At 45.5% G+C, this 22,876-nt stretch overlaps 1 protein-coding gene across 7 annotated transcripts in view; it reads left to right on the top strand.

Annotated features, from left to right (window-relative positions):
• NBEAL2 (neurobeachin like 2) overlaps positions 1-22,876 on the top strand; it is a 134,789-nt gene that overhangs the window by 68,864 nt on the left and 43,049 nt on the right. For 5 of the 7 annotated variants that reach the window (XM_063452839.1, XM_063452840.1, XM_063452836.1 and 2 more), the window contains 10 exons: positions 8,405-8,486; positions 8,706-8,833; positions 10,150-10,232; positions 11,411-11,496; positions 12,264-12,564; positions 13,193-13,299; positions 14,697-14,780; positions 20,812-20,895; positions 21,399-21,497; positions 21,863-22,434. In XM_063452839.1, the coding sequence (XP_063308909.1) occupies positions 8,405-8,486; positions 8,706-8,833; positions 10,150-10,232; positions 11,411-11,496; positions 12,264-12,564; positions 13,193-13,299; positions 14,697-14,780; positions 20,812-20,895; positions 21,399-21,497; positions 21,863-22,434 (1,626 nt within the window). The remainder of the gene's footprint in view (positions 1-8,404; positions 8,487-8,705; positions 8,834-10,149; positions 10,233-11,410; positions 11,497-12,263; positions 12,565-13,192; positions 13,300-14,696; positions 14,781-20,811; positions 20,896-21,398; positions 21,498-21,862; positions 22,435-22,876) is intronic. The other 2 variants (XM_063452841.1, XM_063452837.1) reach the window with 1 other exon arrangement.

Below are 22,876 nucleotides of genomic sequence, written 5' to 3'. Positions count from 1 at the left end.
CTATAATAGTGTGATACACTATGCTATAATACTGTGTGATATGTAGTGATACAGAGTGCTATAATAGTGTGATACACTATGCTATAATACTGTGTGATATATAGTGATACAGAGTGCTATAATAGTGTGATACACTATGCTATAATACTGTGTGATATATAGTGATACAGAGTGCTATAATAGTGTGATACACTATGCTATAATACAGAGTGCTATAATATTGTGATACAGTGTGATATATAGTGATAGTGTTATAATACAGTGTTATATAGAATGCTATAATACAGTGTGCGCTAATACAGTGTTATATAGAATGCTATAATACAGTGTGCGCTAATACAGTGTGATACAGTATGCTATAATACAGTGTGGTATAATACAGTGTGATATATAGTGATAGAATGCTATAATACAGTGTGATATATAGTGATAGAGTGCTATAATACCGTGTCATATAGAATGCTATAATACAGTGTGATACAGTGTGCTATAATGCAGTGATATATAGTGTGATAGAGTGCTGTAATACAGAGTGATACAGTATGTTATAATACAGTGTGATATAGAGTGATCGTGAATGCTATAATACAGTACATAGATAAAAGTGGAAACCACCCAGAATACGTATATTAGATAGAATACAAAGGGACAACCTGGTATAGGTCAAATATCCTTGAATGGAATCTGTGTGAAAATTGAAAAAACTTTCATAGCGTAAAAAAGTAAATATAAATAGTGTTTAAAGTGAGATTAGAAATGCACTCACAAACAAACGATGCTATACATTTCCACAGGTGGTTGTGAAGTTCACCTGGAGCTATCACAGTATACGTGTATTTTCTTAGTGTATATACTTTGTTTCTTTGTTATAATACAGTACAGTGTGATACTATATAATGCAGAGCATACTGGGATATGGAATGCTATCCTACAATGTAATTCTGGAAGGCTAATGATCATTAACATTTCAGAGAAATTAACTCCTCAATTAGGAGGTACAGGCCATATGGCTGAAGGCAGTTAGTTTACATTGGAACTAGACATCCAGGCATCTCAAGTGAAGAATTTCACACGTTGCAGAGCCTTTGATTAATCAAAGGATTAATCCATGTTGTAAACCGTCTGCCCCCTTTCACATTCAAATTGGCCCATTTTGAAAATTGTATTTTTGGAGTGTCTCATAATATCGTATATTTTTATGTAGAGGATCTTGGGATTGAAATCCCTGTTATCTTGTATTGAAAACCCCATGTAGGAGACCTGACGTAAAAGTCGTGTGTGTTTCAATAAACCTCAGTAGAGTTGTACTTCCAGAACTGTGTGTCGTCCGGTTACAGGGGGAAAGGGATGCCTGCTTGGTTTAAGGGTTCCAGAGTGGCTGAGGGAAGGAATTAGCGGAGGTAACCGGCCGGGTTACTCGTGGTCCCCTACAGTCCATACTGAGACTTTTATTATTATCCAGTAATTGTATCATTCCGTCACTGGTCATATTACTATTTGATCTGCGCTCCATTAAGTGCAGCGATACTTTCTCTTTTGTTTTGTTGTCTTGATTTCTGCAGAATGAATGAACTTCATAGGTGGGTTCAGGTGACCCGTCATCCTGTTTTGTTTTTCTGTAATTTCACTTAAAATGCCCTGGGGTTTAATATGGTGGGCAGATAGGGGACACCGGAAAGCTTAACATGTCACGGCTTCTGGATTCAAAAAAATAAAAATACAAAAGGATTTCCACTGAACAAGCTGTGATCTCGAGGTCAGGGGAATGTGGCAGATATGTTACATTAACGGCATTAACTGCATTTGTAAATTGTGATTTTTTTTTTTTTTTTAAACCACTGAAACATTAACAAAAATAATTCATGTAAAACCCCCCATGTCTTGACTTGTCTCCTTAAAGGGACCCATGGTGTGTGTCCCCTAAATAAAGAGAGAAATGAGTTTCATTAACCACAGGCGGAAAGAACCCATGTGTTTTATTTTTAGATAATAGACACTAGGGGTGGAGAGGGGGATGAACAGTGCAATTATAAGGGGACAGACGTAGAATGGCTTTGTTTTGTACAAACTGAAACTTCGAGTGCAGATTACTTCCTGATCGTTCGAGCTGTCTGGCAATCTAGTTGTGATTGATTCATTGAATCGGAATATTTTTACAATCAATGTATTCTGTCTTCCATCCCCTTGCTGCTTTAAGCAATTTACATCACTTTTACAGAGAATTTAATTTCTCGTTCCTGTTTTTTGTATAAAAGCCTCTCATCTCTGTATTACTGACCCTTTAAAATGAAACCCATTAAATAATGGATAACCTTAAAACCGCTCTCTTTTTTCCTTTCCGTTTAATACTTTCCTGTCTTCAGCACTGAATTAGTTATACCTAGTGCCAGCTGTGCCTTGTAATGGCAGTGCCAGCCATGCCAGGAACTACCAATACCCAGTGCCAGCCATGCCAGGAACTACCAATACCCAGTGCCAGCCATGCCAGGAACTACCAATACCCAGTGCCAGCCATGCCAGGTCCTACCAATACCCAGTGCCAGCCATGCCAGGAACTACCAATACCCAGTGCCAGCCATGCCAGGTCCTACCAATACCCAGTGCCAGCCATGCCAGGTCCTACCAATACCCAGTGCCAGCCATGCCAGGTCCTACCAATACCCAGTGCCAGCCATGCCAGGAACTACCAATACCCAGTGCCAGCCATGCCAGGTCCCACCAATACCCAGTGCCAGCCATGCCAGGTCCCACCAATACCCAGTGCCAGCTGTGCCGTGTAATGACAGTGCCAGCCATGCCAGGTCCTACCAATACCCAGTACATGATTTGCTGGGTACTAGTCCTGCCATGTCCCAGCAGTAGCCAGTACATGATTTGCTGGGTGCCAGCCATGCCAGATCCCAGCATTACCCAATACATGATTGGCTGGTTACTAGCCATGCCTGGTTCCAGCAGTAGCCAGTACATGATTGGCTTGGTACCAGCCATGCCAGGTCCCAGCAGTAGCCACTACATGATTGGCTGGTTACTAGCCATGCCAGGTTCCAGCAGTAGCCAGTACATGATTTGCTGGGTGCCAGCCATGCCAGATCCCAGCAGTAGCCAGTACATGATTTGCTGGGTACCAGTCATGCCAGGTCCCAGCAGTAGCCAGTACATGATTGGCTGGGTACCAGCCATGCCAGGTTCCAGCAGTAGCCAGTACATGATTGGCTGGGTACCAGTCATGCCATGTCCCAGCAGTAGCCAGTACATGATTTGCTAGGTACCAGTCATGCCAGGTCCCAGCAGTAGCCAGTACATGATTGGCTGGTTACTAGCCATGCCAGGTCCCAGCAGTAGCCAGTACATGATTGGCTGGGTACCAGTCATGCCAGGTCCCAGCAGTAGCCACTACATGATTGGCTGGTTACTAGCCATGCCAGGTCCCAGCAGTAGCCAGTACATGATTGGCTGGTTACTAGCCATGCCAGGTCCCAGCAGTAGCCAGTACATGATTGGCTGGTTACTAGCCATGCCTGGTTCCAGCAGTAGCCACTACATGATTGGCTGGTTACTAGCCATGCCAGGTCCCAGCAGTAGCCAGTACATGATTTGCTGGGTACCAGTCATGCCAGGTCCCAGCAGTAGCCAGTACATGATTGGCTGGTTACTAGCCATGCCAGGTCCCAGCAGTAGCCAGTACATGATTGGCTGGTTACTAGCCATGCCAGGTCCCAGCAGTAGCCAGTACATGATTGGCTGGGTACAAGCCATGCCAGGTCCCAGCAGTAGCCAGTACATGATTTGCTGGGTGCCAGCCATGCCAGATCCCAGCATTACCCAATACATGATTGGCTGGTTACTAGCCATGCCTGGTTCCAGCAGTAGCCACTACATGATTGGCTGGTTACTAGCCATGCCAGGTCCCAGCAGTAGCCAGTACATGATTTGCTGGGTACCAGTCATGCCAGGTCCCAGCAGTAGCCAGTACATGATTGGCTGGTTACTAGCCATGCCAGGTCCCAGCAGTAGCCAGTACATGATTGGCTGGTTACTAGCCATGCCAGGTCCCAGCAGTAGCCAGTACATGATTGGCTGGGTACAAGCCATGCCAGGTCCCAGCAGTAGCCAGTACATGATTGGCTGGGTACAAGCCATGCCAGGTTCCAGCAGTAGCCAGTACATGATTTGCTGGGTGCCAGCCATGCCAGATCCCAGCATTACCCAATACATGATTGGCTGGTTACTAGCCATGCCTGGTTCCAGCAGTAGCCACTACATGATTGGCTGGTTACTAGCCATGCCAGGTCCCAGCAGTAGCCAGTACATGATTTGCTGGGTACCAGTCATGCCAGGTCCCAGCAGTAGCCAGTACATGATTTGCTAGGTACCAGTCATGCCAGGTCCCAGCAGTAGCCAGTACATGATTTGCTGGGTACCAGTCATGCCAGGTCCCAGCAGTAGCCAGTACATGATTGGCTGGGTACCAGTCATGCCAGGTCCCAGCAGTAACCAGTACAGGATTTGCTGGGTACCGGTCATGCCAGGTCCCAGCAGTAGCCAGTACATGATTGGCTGGTTACTAGCCATGCCAGATCCCAGCATTACCCAATACATGATTGGCTGGGTACCAGACATGCCAGGTCCCAGCAGTAGCCAGTACATGATTTGCTAGGTACCAGTCATGCCAGGTCCCAGCAGTAGCCAGTACATGATTTGCTGGGTACCAGTCATGCCAGGTCCCAGCAGTAGCCAGTACATGATTTGCTGGGTACCAGTCATGCCAGGTCCCAGCGGTAGCCACTACATGATTGGCTGGTTACTAGCCATGCCAGGTCCCAGCAGTAGCCAGTACATGATTGGCTGGTTACTAGCCATGCCAGGTCCCAGCAGTAGCCAGTACATGATTGGCTGGTTACTAGCCATGCCAGGTCCCAGCAGTAGCCAGTACATGATTGGCTGGTTACTAGCCATGCCAAGTCCCAGCAGTAGCCAGTACATGATTGGCTGGGTACCAGTCATGCCTGGTTCCAGCAGTAGCCAGTACATGATTGGCTTGGTACCAGCCATGCCAGGTCCCAGCAGTAGCCACTACATGATTGGCTGGTTACTAGCCATGCCAGGTTCCAGCAGTAGCCAGTACATGATTTGCTGGGTGCCAGCCATGCCAGATCCCAGCAGTAGCCAGTACATGATTTGCTGGGTACCAGTCATGCCAGGTCCCAGCAGTAGCCAGTACATGATTGGCTGGGTACCAGCCATGCCAGGTTCCAGCAGTAGCCAGTACATGATTGGCTGGGTACCAGTCATGCCATGTCCCAGCAGTAGCCAGTACATGATTTGCTAGGTACCAGTCATGCCAGGTCCCAGCAGTAGCCAGTACATGATTGGCTGGTTACTAGCCATGCCAGGTCCCAGCAGTAGCCAGTACATGATTGGCTGGGTACCAGTCATGCCAGGTCCCAGCAGTAGCCACTACATGATTGGCTGGTTACTAGCCATGCCAGGTCCCAGCAGTAGCCAGTACATGATTGGCTGGTTACTAGCCATGCCAGGTCCCAGCAGTAGCCAGTACATGATTGGCTGGTTACTAGCCATGCCTGGTTCCAGCAGTAGCCACTACATGATTGGCTGGTTACTAGCCATGCCAGGTCCCAGCAGTAGCCAGTACATGATTTGCTGGGTACCAGTCATGCCAGGTCCCAGCAGTAGCCAGTACATGATTGGCTGGTTACTAGCCATGCCAGGTCCCAGCAGTAGCCAGTACATGATTGGCTGGTTACTAGCCATGCCAGGTCCCAGCAGTAGCCAGTACATGATTGGCTGGGTACAAGCCATGCCAGGTCCCAGCAGTAGCCAGTACATGATTTGCTGGGTGCCAGCCATGCCAGATCCCAGCATTACCCAATACATGATTGGCTGGTTACTAGCCATGCCTGGTTCCAGCAGTAGCCACTACATGATTGGCTGGTTACTAGCCATGCCAGGTCCCAGCAGTAGCCAGTACATGATTTGCTGGGTACCAGTCATGCCAGGTCCCAGCAGTAGCCAGTACATGATTGGCTGGTTACTAGCCATGCCAGGTCCCAGCAGTAGCCAGTACATGATTGGCTGGTTACTAGCCATGCCAGGTCCCAGCAGTAGCCAGTACATGATTGGCTGGGTACAAGCCATGCCAGGTCCCAGCAGTAGCCAGTACATGATTGGCTGGGTACAAGCCATGCCAGGTTCCAGCAGTAGCCAGTACATGATTTGCTGGGTGCCAGCCATGCCAGATCCCAGCATTACCCAATACATGATTGGCTGGTTACTAGCCATGCCTGGTTCCAGCAGTAGCCACTACATGATTGGCTGGTTACTAGCCATGCCAGGTCCCAGCAGTAGCCAGTACATGATTTGCTGGGTACCAGTCATGCCAGGTCCCAGCAGTAGCCAGTACATGATTTGCTAGGTACCAGTCATGCCAGGTCCCAGCAGTAGCCAGTACATGATTTGCTGGGTACCAGTCATGCCAGGTCCCAGCAGTAGCCAGTACATGATTGGCTGGGTACCAGTCATGCCAGGTCCCAGCAGTAACCAGTACAGGATTTGCTGGGTACCGGTCATGCCAGGTCCCAGCAGTAGCCAGTACATGATTGGCTGGTTACTAGCCATGCCAGATCCCAGCATTACCCAATACATGATTGGCTGGGTACCAGACATGCCAGGTCCCAGCAGTAGCCAGTACATGATTTGCTAGGTACCAGTCATGCCAGGTCCCAGCAGTAGCCAGTACATGATTTGCTGGGTACCAGTCATGCCAGGTCCCAGCAGTAGCCAGTACATGATTTGCTGGGTACCAGTCATGCCAGGTCCCAGCGGTAGCCACTACATGATTGGCTGGTTACTAGCCATGCCAGGTCCCAGCAGTAGCCAGTACATGATTGGCTGGTTACTAGCCATGCCAGGTCCCAGCAGTAGCCAGTACATGATTGGCTGGTTACTAGCCATGCCAGGTCCCAGCAGTAGCCAGTACATGATTGGCTGGTTACTAGCCATGCCAAGTCCCAGCAGTAGCCAGTACATGATTGGCTGGGTACCAGTCATGCCAGGTCCCAGCAGTAGCCAGTACATGATTGGCTGGTTACTAGCCATGCCAGGTCCCAGCAGTAGCCAGTACATGATTGGCTGATTGCTAGCCATGCCAGGTCCCAGCAGTAGCCAGTACATGATTGGCTGGGTACCAGACATGCCTGGTTCCATCAGTAGCCAGTACATGATTGGCTGGTTACTAGCCATGCCAGGTCCCAGCAGTAGCCAGTACATGATTTGCTGGGTACCAGTCATGCCAGGTCCCAGCAGTAGCCACTACATGATTGGCTGGGTACCAGTCATGCCAGGTCCCAGCAGTAGCCAGTACATGATTTTCTGGGCATTGACAATGCCAGTACATGATTTGCTGAGTACTAGTCATGCCAGTTCGCAGCCTTACCCAGTACTAGCTGTGCCAACTATTAGCCATGCAAGGTGCCAGCTTCGTAGGATGACATAATGTTGCTCCCAAGTCTTACATTTGCAATCATTGATTATCGGTTATGGGGGATTCCCTTAGGAAAGGCCCATGTTGATTTGAAAACCAGATGGCGGAATTCCCCTTTTATTTGATACTGTTGCAAATGATGTCCTGAAATTTTACTGTCTTTAAAAACTATGTTGTAGTGCTCAGCCGCCCGCTTCCCCCAGTTGACAGGGCCTTACGGTGTGTGCTGCATGTTTGGAGTGTAGTTATGTGACTTGGTTTTAGTTACGCTTAATGACGAGTGTAGCAGGTCATATCTATACCATGTGAGTAGTGTGCACTGTGGGAGGAGCCAAAAGACCTGTAGGGAAGAAGCTGATTGGACGGCTTTGTTATATGAAGAGCCTTAAGTATTCCTCATGGGTGGAGATACTGGATCTAACTTTGAGGAGCTGAAGCCACCCAGCTGAGGGAGGTTGGATAATGTTTTACGAGATGGGGGATTCTACCTCTCTGCTTGTGAGAGGAGACATTATTTGAAGAAGTTTGAGGAAAATGCCGAGGCAGAATGTGTGAAAAATAAAAACCTTTTATTTTGTAGAATGTTTGTATGTAGTCTGACTCATTCTGTTGTGATAGCAAAGCCATGGAAAATACTGCTCGACTTTTGATGAATGAGATAAGTTAGAAAAAAACCAAGTCATCTTTATTCTCCATAACATTCTGTGTTTTATACACACAGACAACTTAAACAGCCAAAGGATTTCAGCCAGTATTTACCGTGTTTGGGCCTTGCTGCGAGCCAGTTTAACATCAGCTGACTGTGATGGTTCCTATATTATATATTGTATCGTATATTAAAGGCAAAATCTGTTGATTTGCTGATATTTACACATTGTCGCTGTTTTTTTGTTTTGTTTGCAGGAATTTGGAGAACGTAGAGAAAGAAGGAACCCCTTTCTTTGTTAGTGAGGTTCTCCTTCTCCTAACTACGTCTGCTGTGAAGGTGAGCGTTGAGTTATGTGGGTAAATATTAACACCTTTCCGAATACCTCCCAAATCTTTCTCCCACACAATACAATGTATCCATTGGCCTGTATTCTCATGGAACCCTTCATCTTGTCCGAACCTTCCAGAGCGGCCTTTTGGCTTTTTGACTTTCTTTTAGCCATGGTAGAAGCGACTGAGCTATTTTTCGTTACAATGATTGTATTTCTGCTTCCAGTTAAAACATCCTGCTCCGGAGGATTCTCGGGATTTGCAGTCACTGATCCAGAAAGTTGCAATCTACGCCTTGAACCTGTGTGAATGTCTCTTTGACCCGTATCAGACATGGAGGAGACAGCTAGGGGGGTGAGTAATGGAGGATCATTAAATACTTGGATTGACAGCAGAGGATTTAATAATCGTCTCTCTGGAATCCCCCCACCGGTGTGCACTGGTACTTACTCTCCGATGGTTCATCGGCTGTGCTGCTCGGAGGACAGGTGGCTGGTTGGAAGGAGAAATCTCCAGCTTCACTAGCCCGAGACTCTCTGCCCAAACTGCTGCCAGTGGTTAGATTATGGCCTTGCAGTCAGGCTGCAGTAATTTAGCTCGGCTCGTGTCTCTGCAGCTGTCATTTGGAAACACCCCAATACATGTTCTGTATTGCTGTTTCGGATTTATTTTAGAATATTTGGGGTTTTGCTGAGAAAGCGTGTGGAACAGTGAACAAGCAAACAGTTTAAAATTTAGAACAAATGAGAGCGCCATTTAGGAGACAATAATTATTGTTTATTATTAATATACCCAAATTCTGCCCATTGATATAGAGACTGCAATGTCTGGCTTGTTCTGGAAATGTCTGAATTCTCTGCTGGGCCCACCTGATCTATTGTACCCACAATGCATCTCTACACCATCTTGGCCAAACAAGGAGACATTTAGCCACATGGCTAACAGCTGTCTCTGGTACACCCAGCTAGCTTTACATCACACATTATGATAACGCACTGTACACGAATCACAGATCATTTTACCGCAAGTTCTAATTTTATTTCCCCTGTGTGCCCAGGGGACCCTTTGCCCATAATATTCAGCATAGATCCCCAGAAATATTGAATTAACGTAGCGTGTCCCCATAAATAGAAGCTCCCACCTAGGTTTGCTTTTTCACATAATTCCGAAACAAAATGAACGAAAGAACAAAACGCTTAATCCGTCCCGTTGGTAACACAGGTAGAATGACTGATAGGAGTCTCACCACCACAACTGTAACAAAACGGTGGTTTATGGTGATCCAATAAACACCAGGGAGGGAGTGCTCTTGTACCAAGGTAAAGGCATGAGATATTAGTTTCACTTCTGAGCTAAAATGCAGCAAGATGCGATAAAATGCCCTCTTTTACTTTCTCCCATTGGCAGCGGTCTCTCTCTCTCTATATATTTACTTATCCCCTATCAGTAATTCCACACGCTTTGCACTAATACTGACCTTTCTGCTTGTGATCCAGCTTCATATTGTTTAAACTGAGAAATTCCTCTCTTGTCTTCCTCTTCATAATTAACGACTGAAATAACTAACCTCTGGCAGCGGAGACGTCTTTAATACTGCTTTCTGTTACTCGGACAGCCAGTCTCCTAAAGCCATGGAAATCTGTTATATTTTTCATTCTCTTCTTTTTTAGTGAAATTGTCAGCGCAAAAGAGAAAAGCAAATATAAATTTGCACCGGCTGCTTTACCTCCGGACTTCTGCGCCTTTCTTCAAGGTAGAATGGGTTCCACCTATTTAACAAAGTCGTCCTAATATTTAGAGTGTAAGCTCTTTTGAGCACAGTCCTCATTAACCTCTTGGTTCTGTTTGTGTGCTGCAGCACACATTAATATTGATTAATGACAGTCTCTAAGCTAGACCTGTATTATAAAACGAGCGGTTTATTTACGATCTCGTGGTATGAAAAGCAATTTGCAAAATGTAAGCAAGAACGTGCAGAACTGGGAAATAGCGTGGCTACTTACAGGGTTATTTACTAACGTGAGAATTGTCAGAAATCAAAGGGAATTTCAAGTTTAAGGCCAAAGTTGCCAAACTGGAAGCACAGCTGACTGGGAGAATTTTTCCAGTTCGGCAACTTAGGTCTTAAACTTGAAATTCACTTTGATTTCTGACTCTGAATTGTCACTTTACTAAACCACCTTGTTAGTCTAAAGTTTGCAGCTATGGCTGTAAAATTACCACATGTCCCATCGTTGCTAAAACCCAGAATATCAGCATTCCCTATGTTATAATAATAGAATGCAGTGTATTTATGTGATGGGAGTTCCCAGCTCGATCATCCTACTATTCGTACTCCGTATTACCCGGCACAGAGTATTGACGTTTATTGTCATCCTATTTATAGTTAAATCCCCCCACTCATAATATTGTAAAGCGCCACCGAATCTGTTGGCGGTATATAAATGGCGATAATAAATACAAACATTAAGCTCAGCATTGTGATGGGCTCATAATTGACTTGAAAAATGAGGGATTGAGTAACCAGGGCCTCGATTTTAATATTTTGGATACATTTTTCAAATGATCACAATCCGTTAGAAACAACTTCCAAATGATTTATCTACCAAAAATTTTATGATGACTGCAGATAAATCATTTGAAAGATTTGCTTCAACAGATTGTATGCTGCATACAGTGTATATTAATAAATAAATATACAAACGTTACTGACCCGAATATATCTGTCATGTAAATATTCAACTAAATTAACACAAGTAGAGTGTAAAGATATTTGGTGCCTGATTATTTCTGGGTTTTGTTAGTGGTAGTACACCAACCTACTGTATGTCAATCTTTTTCACTGTATCTGCTTGGTGATAAACGTGTGGCCCCCGGTTGGGGCTGTCGGGCCCTGTGCTTTGATCGATGTAAACCTCTCCTCTCCCATAGACATTTTCCATGATGGAGATCATCTCCCTGAGCTGGTCCAGCTGCGACTCGTCCACCTGTGCGGAGCGGTTATCAGCGCCTCGAAGGTGAGCAGGATTGGCTGGCGTTTGGAATCCTTTGGAAAGTGGCTTAGTGTGGGATCAGTCTGTTATTTATATTACAGTCTGTACTCTTCCAGTCTGTGGCTTTCCAATGACGAGACCACATGTATTCATACATGGCTGTACACCATCTCCATCTGCCCAAACATGCACGTTCCTTTATATATTAACCTGTTACACAGAGCCACTCTGCAATCCATAAACATCAGAAGGTAATTCACCAGTCTCTTATCAGCTGGATTAAATATCTCTACATCTCTCTCAGATCCTGCAGTGTTATTTAAAGAGAATTGCTGGGTGTTTCTAAGGGTACCCGCTAGTTCACTATCCAATGGAGAACTGCAGAACTGAAAGTTTATTGTAAGCATCCGTTGGGTTTACTGGGACTAATTCTGGCTCTGTTCTTTGTGAGCAGTATTCCTAATAGCTCGTCTTTAGGAATTCCCAGCAGAGATTGGTAGTTTTATTATAAGATATATATTATTATTGAGGGAATTCCTACCTCTCTCTGTTTATATCTCTCTATGATCTGACATGGCCGGACTGTCTGATTCTCATGATTTTCTTTTCCTTCCTCCTATAATGTTTGTGATGTCCAATAAATCAACGTTCAGAACGATAGATTCATGTTCTGTCTCACTAATACAGGGCTGTTGGTCCGTCTCGGTCAGCAATGCATTGTTCAATAAAAGGTATTTTCTCAACTTGCTTTATTATTTTCTTTCAATGTTTATTTTGTGTTTTTATCACAGGAAAATGCTCTCCTTCTCATCACCCCCACGTCGGTGGAGGTCCTCATGCTGGTCTTGCGGACTTGGTGCGCACGCAGGGATGGGAGGAATGTACGAATATTACAGCTATCCTTGGCGTGCCTCATATCCATGATCCATATTCTGCATGGGAGCAGTCCGAACCAGAGACAGGTGGAGATCCGGCCCATCCTGGACAGCTACTTCAAGGTTCTTAACTCAGACCGCCCATTGTCTTCAACAGAGAGCTCGTCGGACTCACACTGGGATGAAGGATTGCTCACCTTGCGGATCAGCATGCTCAGTAAGTCTCTTACATAACAGTGTACTTAGTACTTTACCGCTCACATTACAGTAGAGGGAGGTACAGTAAGGGCAGTAGGTATACAGTGTATGTATATTATATTTATATAGCGCTAACAGGTGTACTCAGCTCTTTACAGGTTACATTACAGTAGAGGGAGGTACAGTAAGTGCAGTAGGTATACAGTGTATGTATATTATATTTATATAGCGCTAACAGGTGTACTCAGCTCTTTACAGGTTACATTACAGTAGAGGGAGGTACAGTAAGTGCAGTAGGTATACAGTGTATGTATATTATATTTATATAGCACTAACAGGTTTACTCAGCACTTTACAGGTTACATTACAGTAGAGGGAGGTACAGTAAGTGCAGTAGGTATGCAGTGTATGTTTATTATATTTATATAGCGCTAACATGTGTACTCAGCACTTTACAGGTTACAGTACAGTAGAGGGAGGTACAATAATAAGCTGATGGAGATGCTGCACTGTATACTTGGTGCTGTGTAGGGGAAGCAATAATAAGCTGATGGGTGATGAACTATGTACCTGGCCTGGTGCCTAATTGGTGGATGGACCCGGATGATGATACAATATTTGACCGATCCGTTGCCGCTCTCTTTTAGGGGCAATTCCAGAAATGTTAAACTGTGCTGATAGACCCGTCTTACAAGCAATATTTCTGAGTAATAACTGCTTTGAACACATCATCCGACTAATTCAGAACAGTAAGGTACGTTTAGCCCCCCCCAGCTCTGAGATGGGTCTTCCTTCGTATCGGAGGCTCATTGGCTGACCTTTAACCTTTCCCTGCACTCAGCAATATGTTTTTTTTTGGGGGGGGGGGTTTTATGCTTAGTTGGTGCAGAAAGTTCCATAAAAAATGTCTTATTTACCAGCTATCTGTTTTTCTGCCAGACCAGGCTAAATCCTTCACGCTTAGTTATGGATAAAATGTGATGAAGTTTTCTGGAGTTTTGGGGGCTTTCTCTTTAGACCCAATAATTAGAGCTTACTCCCCTAGACGATCAGTGCTGTTTGTGTGGTGAATCCCTCCACATGTTACATGTTGCAGGTAATATTAGGTTGGGGTGCCCTCACAGTGGGGATATGACGCCCCGATCTAATCTGTCGTATCCGCCTTAACCCATTCTATCCCAGACATACGTAGGAAGAATTACTTTGCACCCATTTCCTGGATTAAATCCTTATTTACCCTCAGGTACACTATGGACACCTCACTTTCTGTACTTTATTTTATTCAGACTGCCAGAAAAATGACTCCGGTTCATTTCTTCTTCAGTCTGTAAAGGTCATAAGTGATCTCCGTGACGCTGCTCCTAAATGCCTTTCAGTCTGTGTCCTGTCAAGGTAATGCTTTAAAACCCACAACGTTTCACTTCAGTAGGTGCTCTGGTACGGCAGAGGTTCCTGAACTTCTTTCCCATGAAGCTCTGTCAACCTCTCAGTGTGGGTGGGCATCTTGGGAAATGTAGTTTGAAACCTTCTGCAGAGCCAGTTAGCCGTCACTTGTCTAGCGCTAATTAGAAGTGTCATATTGGGGAGTTTGCATTGAAATAGGAATGTTGGTGTGTTGCCATGGGCATTAAAAGTGATAACGAATATAGCCAAATTGTAAGAATTCATCACCGTGACAGGTGTGGCCAAAAACTTCATCAAAATGTGTATATATAAAAAGAACAAATCTTTATTTATTTTTTATTTATCTGTAATCTTGGATGATAAATTTTCCTGCACAGTTCGGTGTGTATAATTGGTATTTCTTGTCTTGTTTGCAATGGCATCCTAAGTATTCAAAAAGTGGAAATATGACATTTGTTTGATAAGTTTTATACGAGTATAAATAAAGATTTAAAGAACGCATTATTTTTCACCATCCAAAGTGTTTCTGGTTGTTTGACGCACCGTCCATTGCCTCTGTGTTATTAACCTTGTGGGGTTTATTCAATAAATTGCATATTGTGGTGAACTGACGAGGAAATTGCTGCATTTAAGATAAAATATCCACAATAAATCTGCTCCCTTTCCTAATCCGTTCACCCCGATTCCCTGAATAAACCCCTGTGTCTTGCATACCTTGTGCCTTAATTAACCTCTGTAACCCCACAGCTTTACCTGAGCGCTAGTCACAGGAGTGTGGAGAGTGGAAGTGATCTCACCACTCAGTTGCTCACCGAGATCGATATCGGGAAGGTATACCATAGCGCATTGCGTGCTTGATCTCTCCATCCACCTGCTGCTCTTTTTCTTTGCTTTTAATAACTTGTTCTGCTTGCGCTTTAACAAAATAAGTGGTGTCAGCGAGGTAACCGGTCTGTAAAGGGTTAATATGTGGATTTTAGGGAGCCAAGTCCGTGTGCAGCTATATAAAACGGGAATATGCCACCAAAATGCAGCTCAGCGACTGTGCTTGCTAAGTATAGCTTGGTTCAGATAGGGTATTGAGACGGACTTTAAACCACGAAATGCAAAATTAGGGGGCTTTACGAGGGGGATGAAGTCCACAGACACCTGGTGTGCTAAAGGTTAGCTGTCCGTCCTCTAGGCTTGTTTTGTGTTTTTCCAATTTTTGCTTCTCTTGTAGTTGCAGTATATTTTAGTGCTCAAGCAGTGACTTGGCCACAGAAATATTTTAAACAGTCTGTTTGCTCAGACGTCTTTTTTTAGAATTTACGGTTTCTACCAAAGTGCGGCGGATCAGATCCTGCCCTCAGGCAGAACATGCTCTGCCTATCAGCCCTGCCATCGTTACTAAGTGACTGGACTGGTTTTCTGTGGTAATCACTTGACCAGCATCAGTAGACGTGTTTTGTTTTGAATGTATTTTTTTATTTTTCTAATTCAGATGGTTGAGCTCACTGACTAAAATCACTTTACTGTTACTCCCTGGGCTCTTGATCGTTTCCTAATTCAGTAAAATATTCCATTGTAGCTGTGGACAACATGAGCTTATTTAAAGACTGGTCTCATACTGTGATCTGTGAAAAAATAAATACTGATCTACCAAGCCATGAATTGTCAAACAGAATTAAAAGATCACTATAGGGTCAGGAACACAAACATGTATTCCTGACCCTATAGTGTTAACACCACCATCTAGCCCCCCTGGGCCCCTCATGCCTCCATAAATATAGCAAAATCTTACTGTATTCAAGCCAGACGCTGTAACTCTGCATGTTGTTAGACTCAGAAAAACAAGCTGTCTGCTGACATCATCAGAAGGGGGTGCCTGATCCAATCACAGTGCTTCCCCATAATATTGGCTGAGACTGACAAAGAGGCAGATCAGGGGCAGAGCCAGCATGATTCAAACGCAGCCCTGGCCAATCAGCATCTCCTCATAGAGATGAATTGAATCGATGAATCTCTATGAGGAAAGTTCAGTGTCTGCATGCAGAGGGAGGAGATACTGAATCACAGGATGCTGTGCGCACTGCTGCCCTGTGCTCTGCTGACAGCAGATCTGAGTGGATGGCGGCATATTATGCCTCCATCAACCCAGAAGTCCCTCTGGTTCACTCTGAGTGAATGCAACTGGAGGTGTTCCTAGCTTTCAATGTAAACACTGTATTTTCTCAGAAAATACAGTGTTTACATGAGAGGCTGCAGGGAGCTATAGTTCTCACCTGAACAACCTCATTAAGCTGAAGTTGTTCAGGTGACTGTAGTGTCCCCTTAAGCAAAAATAATAATTCAGGCCTAGGTTTTGCAACTTATCATGTTAAAACAATTCACTGTTTAGTAGTCAATAAAATAATGTGAGAGGAGAGTGAACGGGAACGGGAACAGGTGCAGTGCAGGGAGAGGAGGAGGAGGAGGGTGAGCTGGAGCAGTGCAGGGAGAGGACGAGTGGGGGGGGGGGCAGGTGTAGTGCAGGGAGCGTAGGAGAGTGATTGTGAGCAAGTACAGTGCAGAGAGAGAACGAGGAGGGTGAGCTGGAGCAGTGCAGGGAGAGGAGGAGGAGGGTGAGCTGGAGCAGTGCAGGGAGAGGAGGAGGAGGGTGAGCTGGAGCAGTGCAGGGAGAGGAGGAGGAGGAGGAGGGTGAGCAGGTGCAGTGCAGGGAGAGGAGGAGGGCAATGAGAGTAGGGTCAGGAGTGGATGTTTTTGAATCCAGTGCAGGGAAGCTGTGGTGATTGTATGAAATCCTATAATGGCTGAGAATGCAGATTAGTGGCCGATACAGTGCTAGATGCTATGGCTGCAGTGACTGGGAATGGTAGGAAGGGGCTGGGGATTGATTGCGTTAAGAGCTTCCATTGCTGGCAATAAAAAAAAGCTAAAAGCTGTAATTTAAAGGCTAACAATGCCCTCTTGCCGTTATACCTCTACTGACACCATTGTTTTGGGTTTTGTGCTTGCAATGCGCTGGAGTTCTTGCTGTGAGTTCCTGGGTCTCTCCTTTTTGTGGTGGCTTTGGATCTATTCAGATATCTGTCAATTTTATTACGAAGAGATTGCCCATCACATCTGTAAAGCACTAAACTGTGGCTGGCCTTGTGCTCCCTCCACATTAATTTAGGGGTTTGTAATTACTGCCCCCTGTCCTGGACATTCACAGATTGTTAGCCCTTAAAGTGACAATAGAATTACCAAAACAATTTTAGCTTAATGAAGCTGTTTTGGTGTATAGATCACGCCCCTGCAGTCTTACTCAATTTTCTGCCATTTAGGCATTTAATCACTTTGTTTATACAGCCCGAGCCACACCTCCCTGCATGTGACTTAGTCTTCCTAAACGCTTCCTGTAAAGATAGATCTAATGTTTACACTTCCTTTATTACAGATTCTGTTTAATTTAGAATTTCTTATCTCCTACTCTGTTAATAGCTTTCTAGACCCTACAGGAGCCTCCTGTGTGTCATTAAAGTTCAATTTAAGGAGCAGGAGATAAACTTTTAAAGTAAGTTAACATCTGATTGAAAATGAAACCATTTTTTTCCCATGCAGTCTGTCCGTCACAGCCAGGGGAGGCGTGGTGGGGGCAGCATAAACAGAAACAAAAGTGATTTAACTCCTAAATAACAGAATTAAGCAGTGATTAAACAGAATGTGCAATAAAGGAACCTAGAATAACACAATTCCTTTTCAGGAAGTGTTTATTAAAGGGACACTGTAGGCACCCAGACCACTTCAGCTCATTGAAGTGGTCTGGGTGCTGTAAAACATTGCGGTTCCAGAGAAACTAATGTTTAAATTGCAGCTCTAAGTCTGCCCTCTGTGGGGGTCTAACAGACAGCCACTAGAGGGCTTCCTGTATCCAAACTGACAATTGGTCTGTTATCTGACACTGGACGTCCTCACGCGCCGAGGGATATCCGCACTGGATTCAGGTAAGCGGCTGAAGGGGGATCCCGAGGGTGGGGGGGGGAAGCGGGCTCTCCAGGAGCCTATAGTCCTGGCACAATAGGATCCCTTTCAAAATGTCTGCATAGGAGATGTGCAGATCATTGTTTCAGCCTGTCCTAGGCTTTATTCTGCGAAAACCTCTTGACGTACCTGTTTGTTAAAACGTCTCGGGAGCCCCGCCGGGGCAATTCTCAGAGGAGCACAGTCTGCCCTACCATCAAACCTCTAGGATGAAAGGGAGAACACATGGAACCACAAAACTCCTGTCCTCTGGGGGCTAATTAGGAGAGGGGGCAGATGTACACGGCTCTTGCCGTCAGTATTCCAGCGTGGCCTTTTTAGTAATTGTACAATCAGGACAGATCTATTGTGCTGGGAGACTTACACGCTTACTTACTGAAGGGAGTATTCAAGGTGAATTTAAAGCATAGCTGATTTAGAAAATGTTTCCATTTTGGCTATTATGATCTTAAATTTGAAATTCCCCATAAATTCTCATTTAGTGCATGATCCTCTTTGTGTGTTGGACCTTGAAACCCGTTTTTATTTGGTTTAAGTTAAACGTTATCAATATTTAGATTGTAAGCTCTTCAGAGAAGGGCCTTCCTCAGTCCCTGTTTTTTTTTACTTCTTTTCATTTTTCTACCCATTGTACAGCATCACATAGAAACATAGAATGTTACGGCAGATGAGAACCATTCGGCGCATCTAGTATGCCTAATATTTTAAAATACTTTTAATTAGTCCCTGGCCTGATCTTAAGTCTAGGACAGCCTTATGTCACTAATAAAAATATCTGTACGTATCTCGTCTTGTTCTTAAAAATCTTGAATAAGTTAATACTGAAATTAGTTCTGTAGCCCAGCTGATCCCGCTGTGCAGACTGCGTGTCCAAGAAAAGTAACCGGTTTACAAAATAACGTGTTTTATATTAAGCAGAGAAGACCCTTCACAACGTACACAAACATGAAAATAAACCTGCGCGCAGTCTGACAGGAGTGACTTGCTGCAGGTTCATATCGCTAACCATATTAGCCCTAATACCATCTCTGATCTCTTTGTGATCCTCTAGCGTCCTGATGGTGTTTAATGGATATGGTTGCTCTGAGCTTTGATAAACAGTTTTTTTGTTTTATGCAGTCTGCGTTTTGGCTATTCTTTATTTCTTGATGCTGATGTGATTCACCTGTCTTTGCTCAGATTTTAGATCTGTGTAACCGCGATACATATTAGAGGTCTCAGAGGTGACTGAGAGGTAGAACTTTGCCTACATAAATGGCTTGGCATGGCGTATTCTGATGGATACGGTGCTTGTTGCCTGTACAATCTTTTTGTGGTGGCACATCTCTTAACCTTGGTGCAATAGAAAGAGAAACACAACAAATTTGTCAAAAACTATTTACACAGTAAAATCTCAGAGCCCACCGAGCCCATTTCCACAGTCCGTACAGGGACCACCGAGCCCATTTCCACAGTCTGTACAGGGCCCACCGAGCCCATTTCCACAGTCTGTACAGGGCCCACCGAGCCCATTTCCACAGTCTGTACAGGGCCCACCGAGCCCATTTCCACAGTCTGTACAGGGCCCACCGAGCCCATTTCCACAGTCTGTACAGGGCCCACCGAGCCCATTTCCACAGTCTGTACAGGGCCCACCGAGCCCATTTCCACAGTCTGTACAGGGCCCACCGAGCCCATTTCCACAGTCTGTACAGGGCCCACCGAGCCCAATTCCACAGTCCGTACAGGGCCCACCGAGCCCAATTCCACAGTCCGTACAGGGCCCACCGAGCCCATATTCACAGTCTGTACAGGGCCCACCGAGCCCATATTCACAGTCTGTACAGGGCCCACCGAGCCCATATTCACAGTCTGTACAGGGCCCACCGAGCCCATTTCCACAGTCTGTACAGGGCCCACCGAGCCCATTTCCACAGTCTGTACAGGGCCCACCGAGCCCAATTCCACAGTCCGTACAGGGCCCACCGAGCCCAATTCCACAGTCCGTACAGGGCCCACCGAGCCCATATTCACAGTCTGTACAGGGCCCACCGAGCCCATATTCACAGTCTGTACAGGGCCCACCGAGCCCATATTCACAGTCTGTACAGGGCCCACCGAGCCCATATTCACAGTCTGTACAGGGCCCACCGAGCCCATTTCCACAGTCTGTACAGGGCCCACCGAGCCCATTTCCAGAGTCCGTACAGGGCCCACCGAGCCCATTTCCACAGTCCGTACAGGGCCCACCGAGCCCATTTCCACAGTCCGTACAGGGCCCACACAGCTCTTTATAGGAGTCCTTGACTGACTGTGAGCTGATCCCTTGGACTCCTATCTCACTGTGCGCATCATCTCAGTTGAGTCGGAATAATCTAATCATTGGTGTATTCCCATAGAATCTGTGCAGCTTTCAAACTTTATTTTAATGTTATTTTGACATTTGTTGTCTGGTGACTTAAATTACACTAGAAGTTACAAAATATAAAGTCAATAAAAAGAGCAAAGCTTCACTTATGTTTCTGAGTATTTGTAAAAGATAAGATACTTGTGCAGGTTCCCTACATTTTTACCCTGGACCCATCACTCAGCCAGGTAACTAAAATGAAAAGTAAATCCGTACACAATTTCTGCTGTATAATGTGGTTCCCTGAATTTGACATGGTGTGGGGCTCTGTGTTAGTGTTCCTTTAATTCTGTAATGGATAATTATTGGTGTTAGTGGTGCTGGTGGTGAGTTGCTATGTGATGTGATGGCGGTAGCTGGATCGTGCTGGCATGGTCTTGTAATTAGGGGAGCTTGGTGATGATTGAAATTCATAAACTCCTTCTGTAAGATGATGAACCACAGCTGACTGATTTTCTGTGCACTATACAGGTCCTTGACAGCGACTCGGATTCCATTACAGTAAACGCCATCGGTGTTCTGACTTCCATCATGAGAAACTCGCCATCTGCCAAGGTGAGTCACAGGCTTTGGGTTTGTATGTAATGGCTACTGTTAATACTGTTAAACAGCAAGCAATAGGTGTGTCCTCCTTGTTCCTTTGCGATAAATGTATTGGAAAGCATCCTAACGTAAAGGCTTTGACATTTTGGTTATAACTGCGTATTTATAGAAGTATCACTAACAGAAAGCAATGAGCGTGACATGGAATGGGAGGAGAGGGGGACTCATCCGCTGTTAGAACCCTGCCCCACATTCTGTTAGCGCTCCTGCTAAGAGGTTCCTGTGTTTCATGCAGGTAGAGAGATTGTCACAAAGCAGGAGGGAATAAACTGTCTTTTATCAGACGGGCCCATGTGCTATTTGTGTGACTGGCTAATCGTTGTTTATTCTGTGCCTGCTAGCTCCGTCTTGGTCTTTCTCATTGAGAGATTGCTGGGTAGGAAGATTCCCGCAGACAATCTGTGCTTCGCACGGTCTTGGACGTTATAACACGATTTATTTCTTCTTCTGCGCAGGAAGTGTTCAAAGAACGAATCGGTTACCCTCATCTTTTCGAAGTCCTGAAGAGCCGATGCCAGCCTACGAAGAGACTTCTCCAAGAACTGCTGAACATGGTGACACAACTTTATTCATTTTCTCTTGTTGTTTGTAGACTGTGAGAGTTCTGAAAAAATTACAATATTTCGCATAATTCTTAAAGTGGCAGTAATATGGAAATAACGGCAATGGTCTATATTGCTAACCTCTGGCACTCCCTAATTTAATAATAACTGTGAACTAGACACTCGTCAGCGCACGCAAGAATAGTTCCTCCATTTTGTAGGTTAGAGACCTCTCCCACCCCACCTGTGGGTAAAGCCTTGTTCGGCTGATAGTCTGGGAAGCTGCTAGCTTTCCAGCTGTATGGTTTATTGAACATGTGGACCTCATTAGCACAGCTCTGTATCTTTCTAATGTGAATGTTAAACATCTCTTTCAGGCTGTAGAAAGTGTTCACGACTTCAGTACAGAGCTTGCCATCCAGAATGAACAGCCCCTTCTAATTCTGGTCCAGTGGATCCCTGAGCTTGTTCCACGAGATCTACAAATACTGGTGTCTGATTGGCTGAAAGTTACCTGTGACTCCTCCCTGAGGAACCGTATGACATGCGTGCAAGCCGGGATGGCGAGCCACATTCTGGCAGCGCTCCAGCATGAGACCACGTTGGATGAAAAGTGTGCGGAGAATCTCATCAGCCTCCTTCAAGTGCTGGGCCGCCTCTCCAGCCGACCCACCGAGCTCAAACAACTTATTCGGCTCCTGAGGACTGATGGCAATTGCTGTCATCCATATGCAGCCAAGGTCATCCGAGCACTTTCTGCCATGGCCAGGAAGGATGGGCCGGAGCGAGCCCTGCAGTATTTTGACCTGACACCCAGCATGTCTGGGATCATGGTGCCCACCATGCAGAAGTGGCCGGGGGCTGGCTTTGCCTTTCACGCCTGGGTCTGTCTGAATGAAAACGTGAAGGATGAGTTACTGAGTGGAAGGAAGCGCAAGCAGCTATACAGGTAATGGCGTGGGACACTTTGTATGGTCAGATTGTCGCTTTTTGGCAGTGAGTGTGAGTGTGGAAACATGTCTCCTAGAAATGTAAGACTATGACCTCCTGTATGTCTAGATGGTAGTGATTGTTCCTTTGTGTGGCTTGGAGTGATCGTGATTGATCCCATGTGTGGCTTGGAGTGGTTGTAATTGTTCCCCTGTGTGGCTGGGGGTGATAGGGGCTGTTCTCCTGTGTGGTTGGAAGTAGTAGTGACTGTCTCTTTAAAGTGGTGCATGTCCTAGTCTGTGGTGGCGAGTGGCCGCGAATTGCAGCGTGTGTCCGCCTCTGTGACAGCTAGTGTCTTCCTCTGTGGTGGTGAGTATCAGTCCTGTCACCCTCGGGGGCTGCGAGTTGCAGTGTGTTTCCGCCTCTGTGACTGCAAGTGTCTTCCTCTCTGGTGGCGAGTG

This window comes from Pelobates fuscus, chromosome 4 (genome assembly GCF_036172605.1).
Source record: "Pelobates fuscus isolate aPelFus1 chromosome 4, aPelFus1.pri, whole genome shotgun sequence".
In the NCBI taxonomy this organism is placed as follows: Eukaryota; Metazoa; Chordata; class Amphibia; order Anura; family Pelobatidae; genus Pelobates; species Pelobates fuscus.
This window is presented reverse-complemented; position numbering and strand designations above follow the sequence as displayed.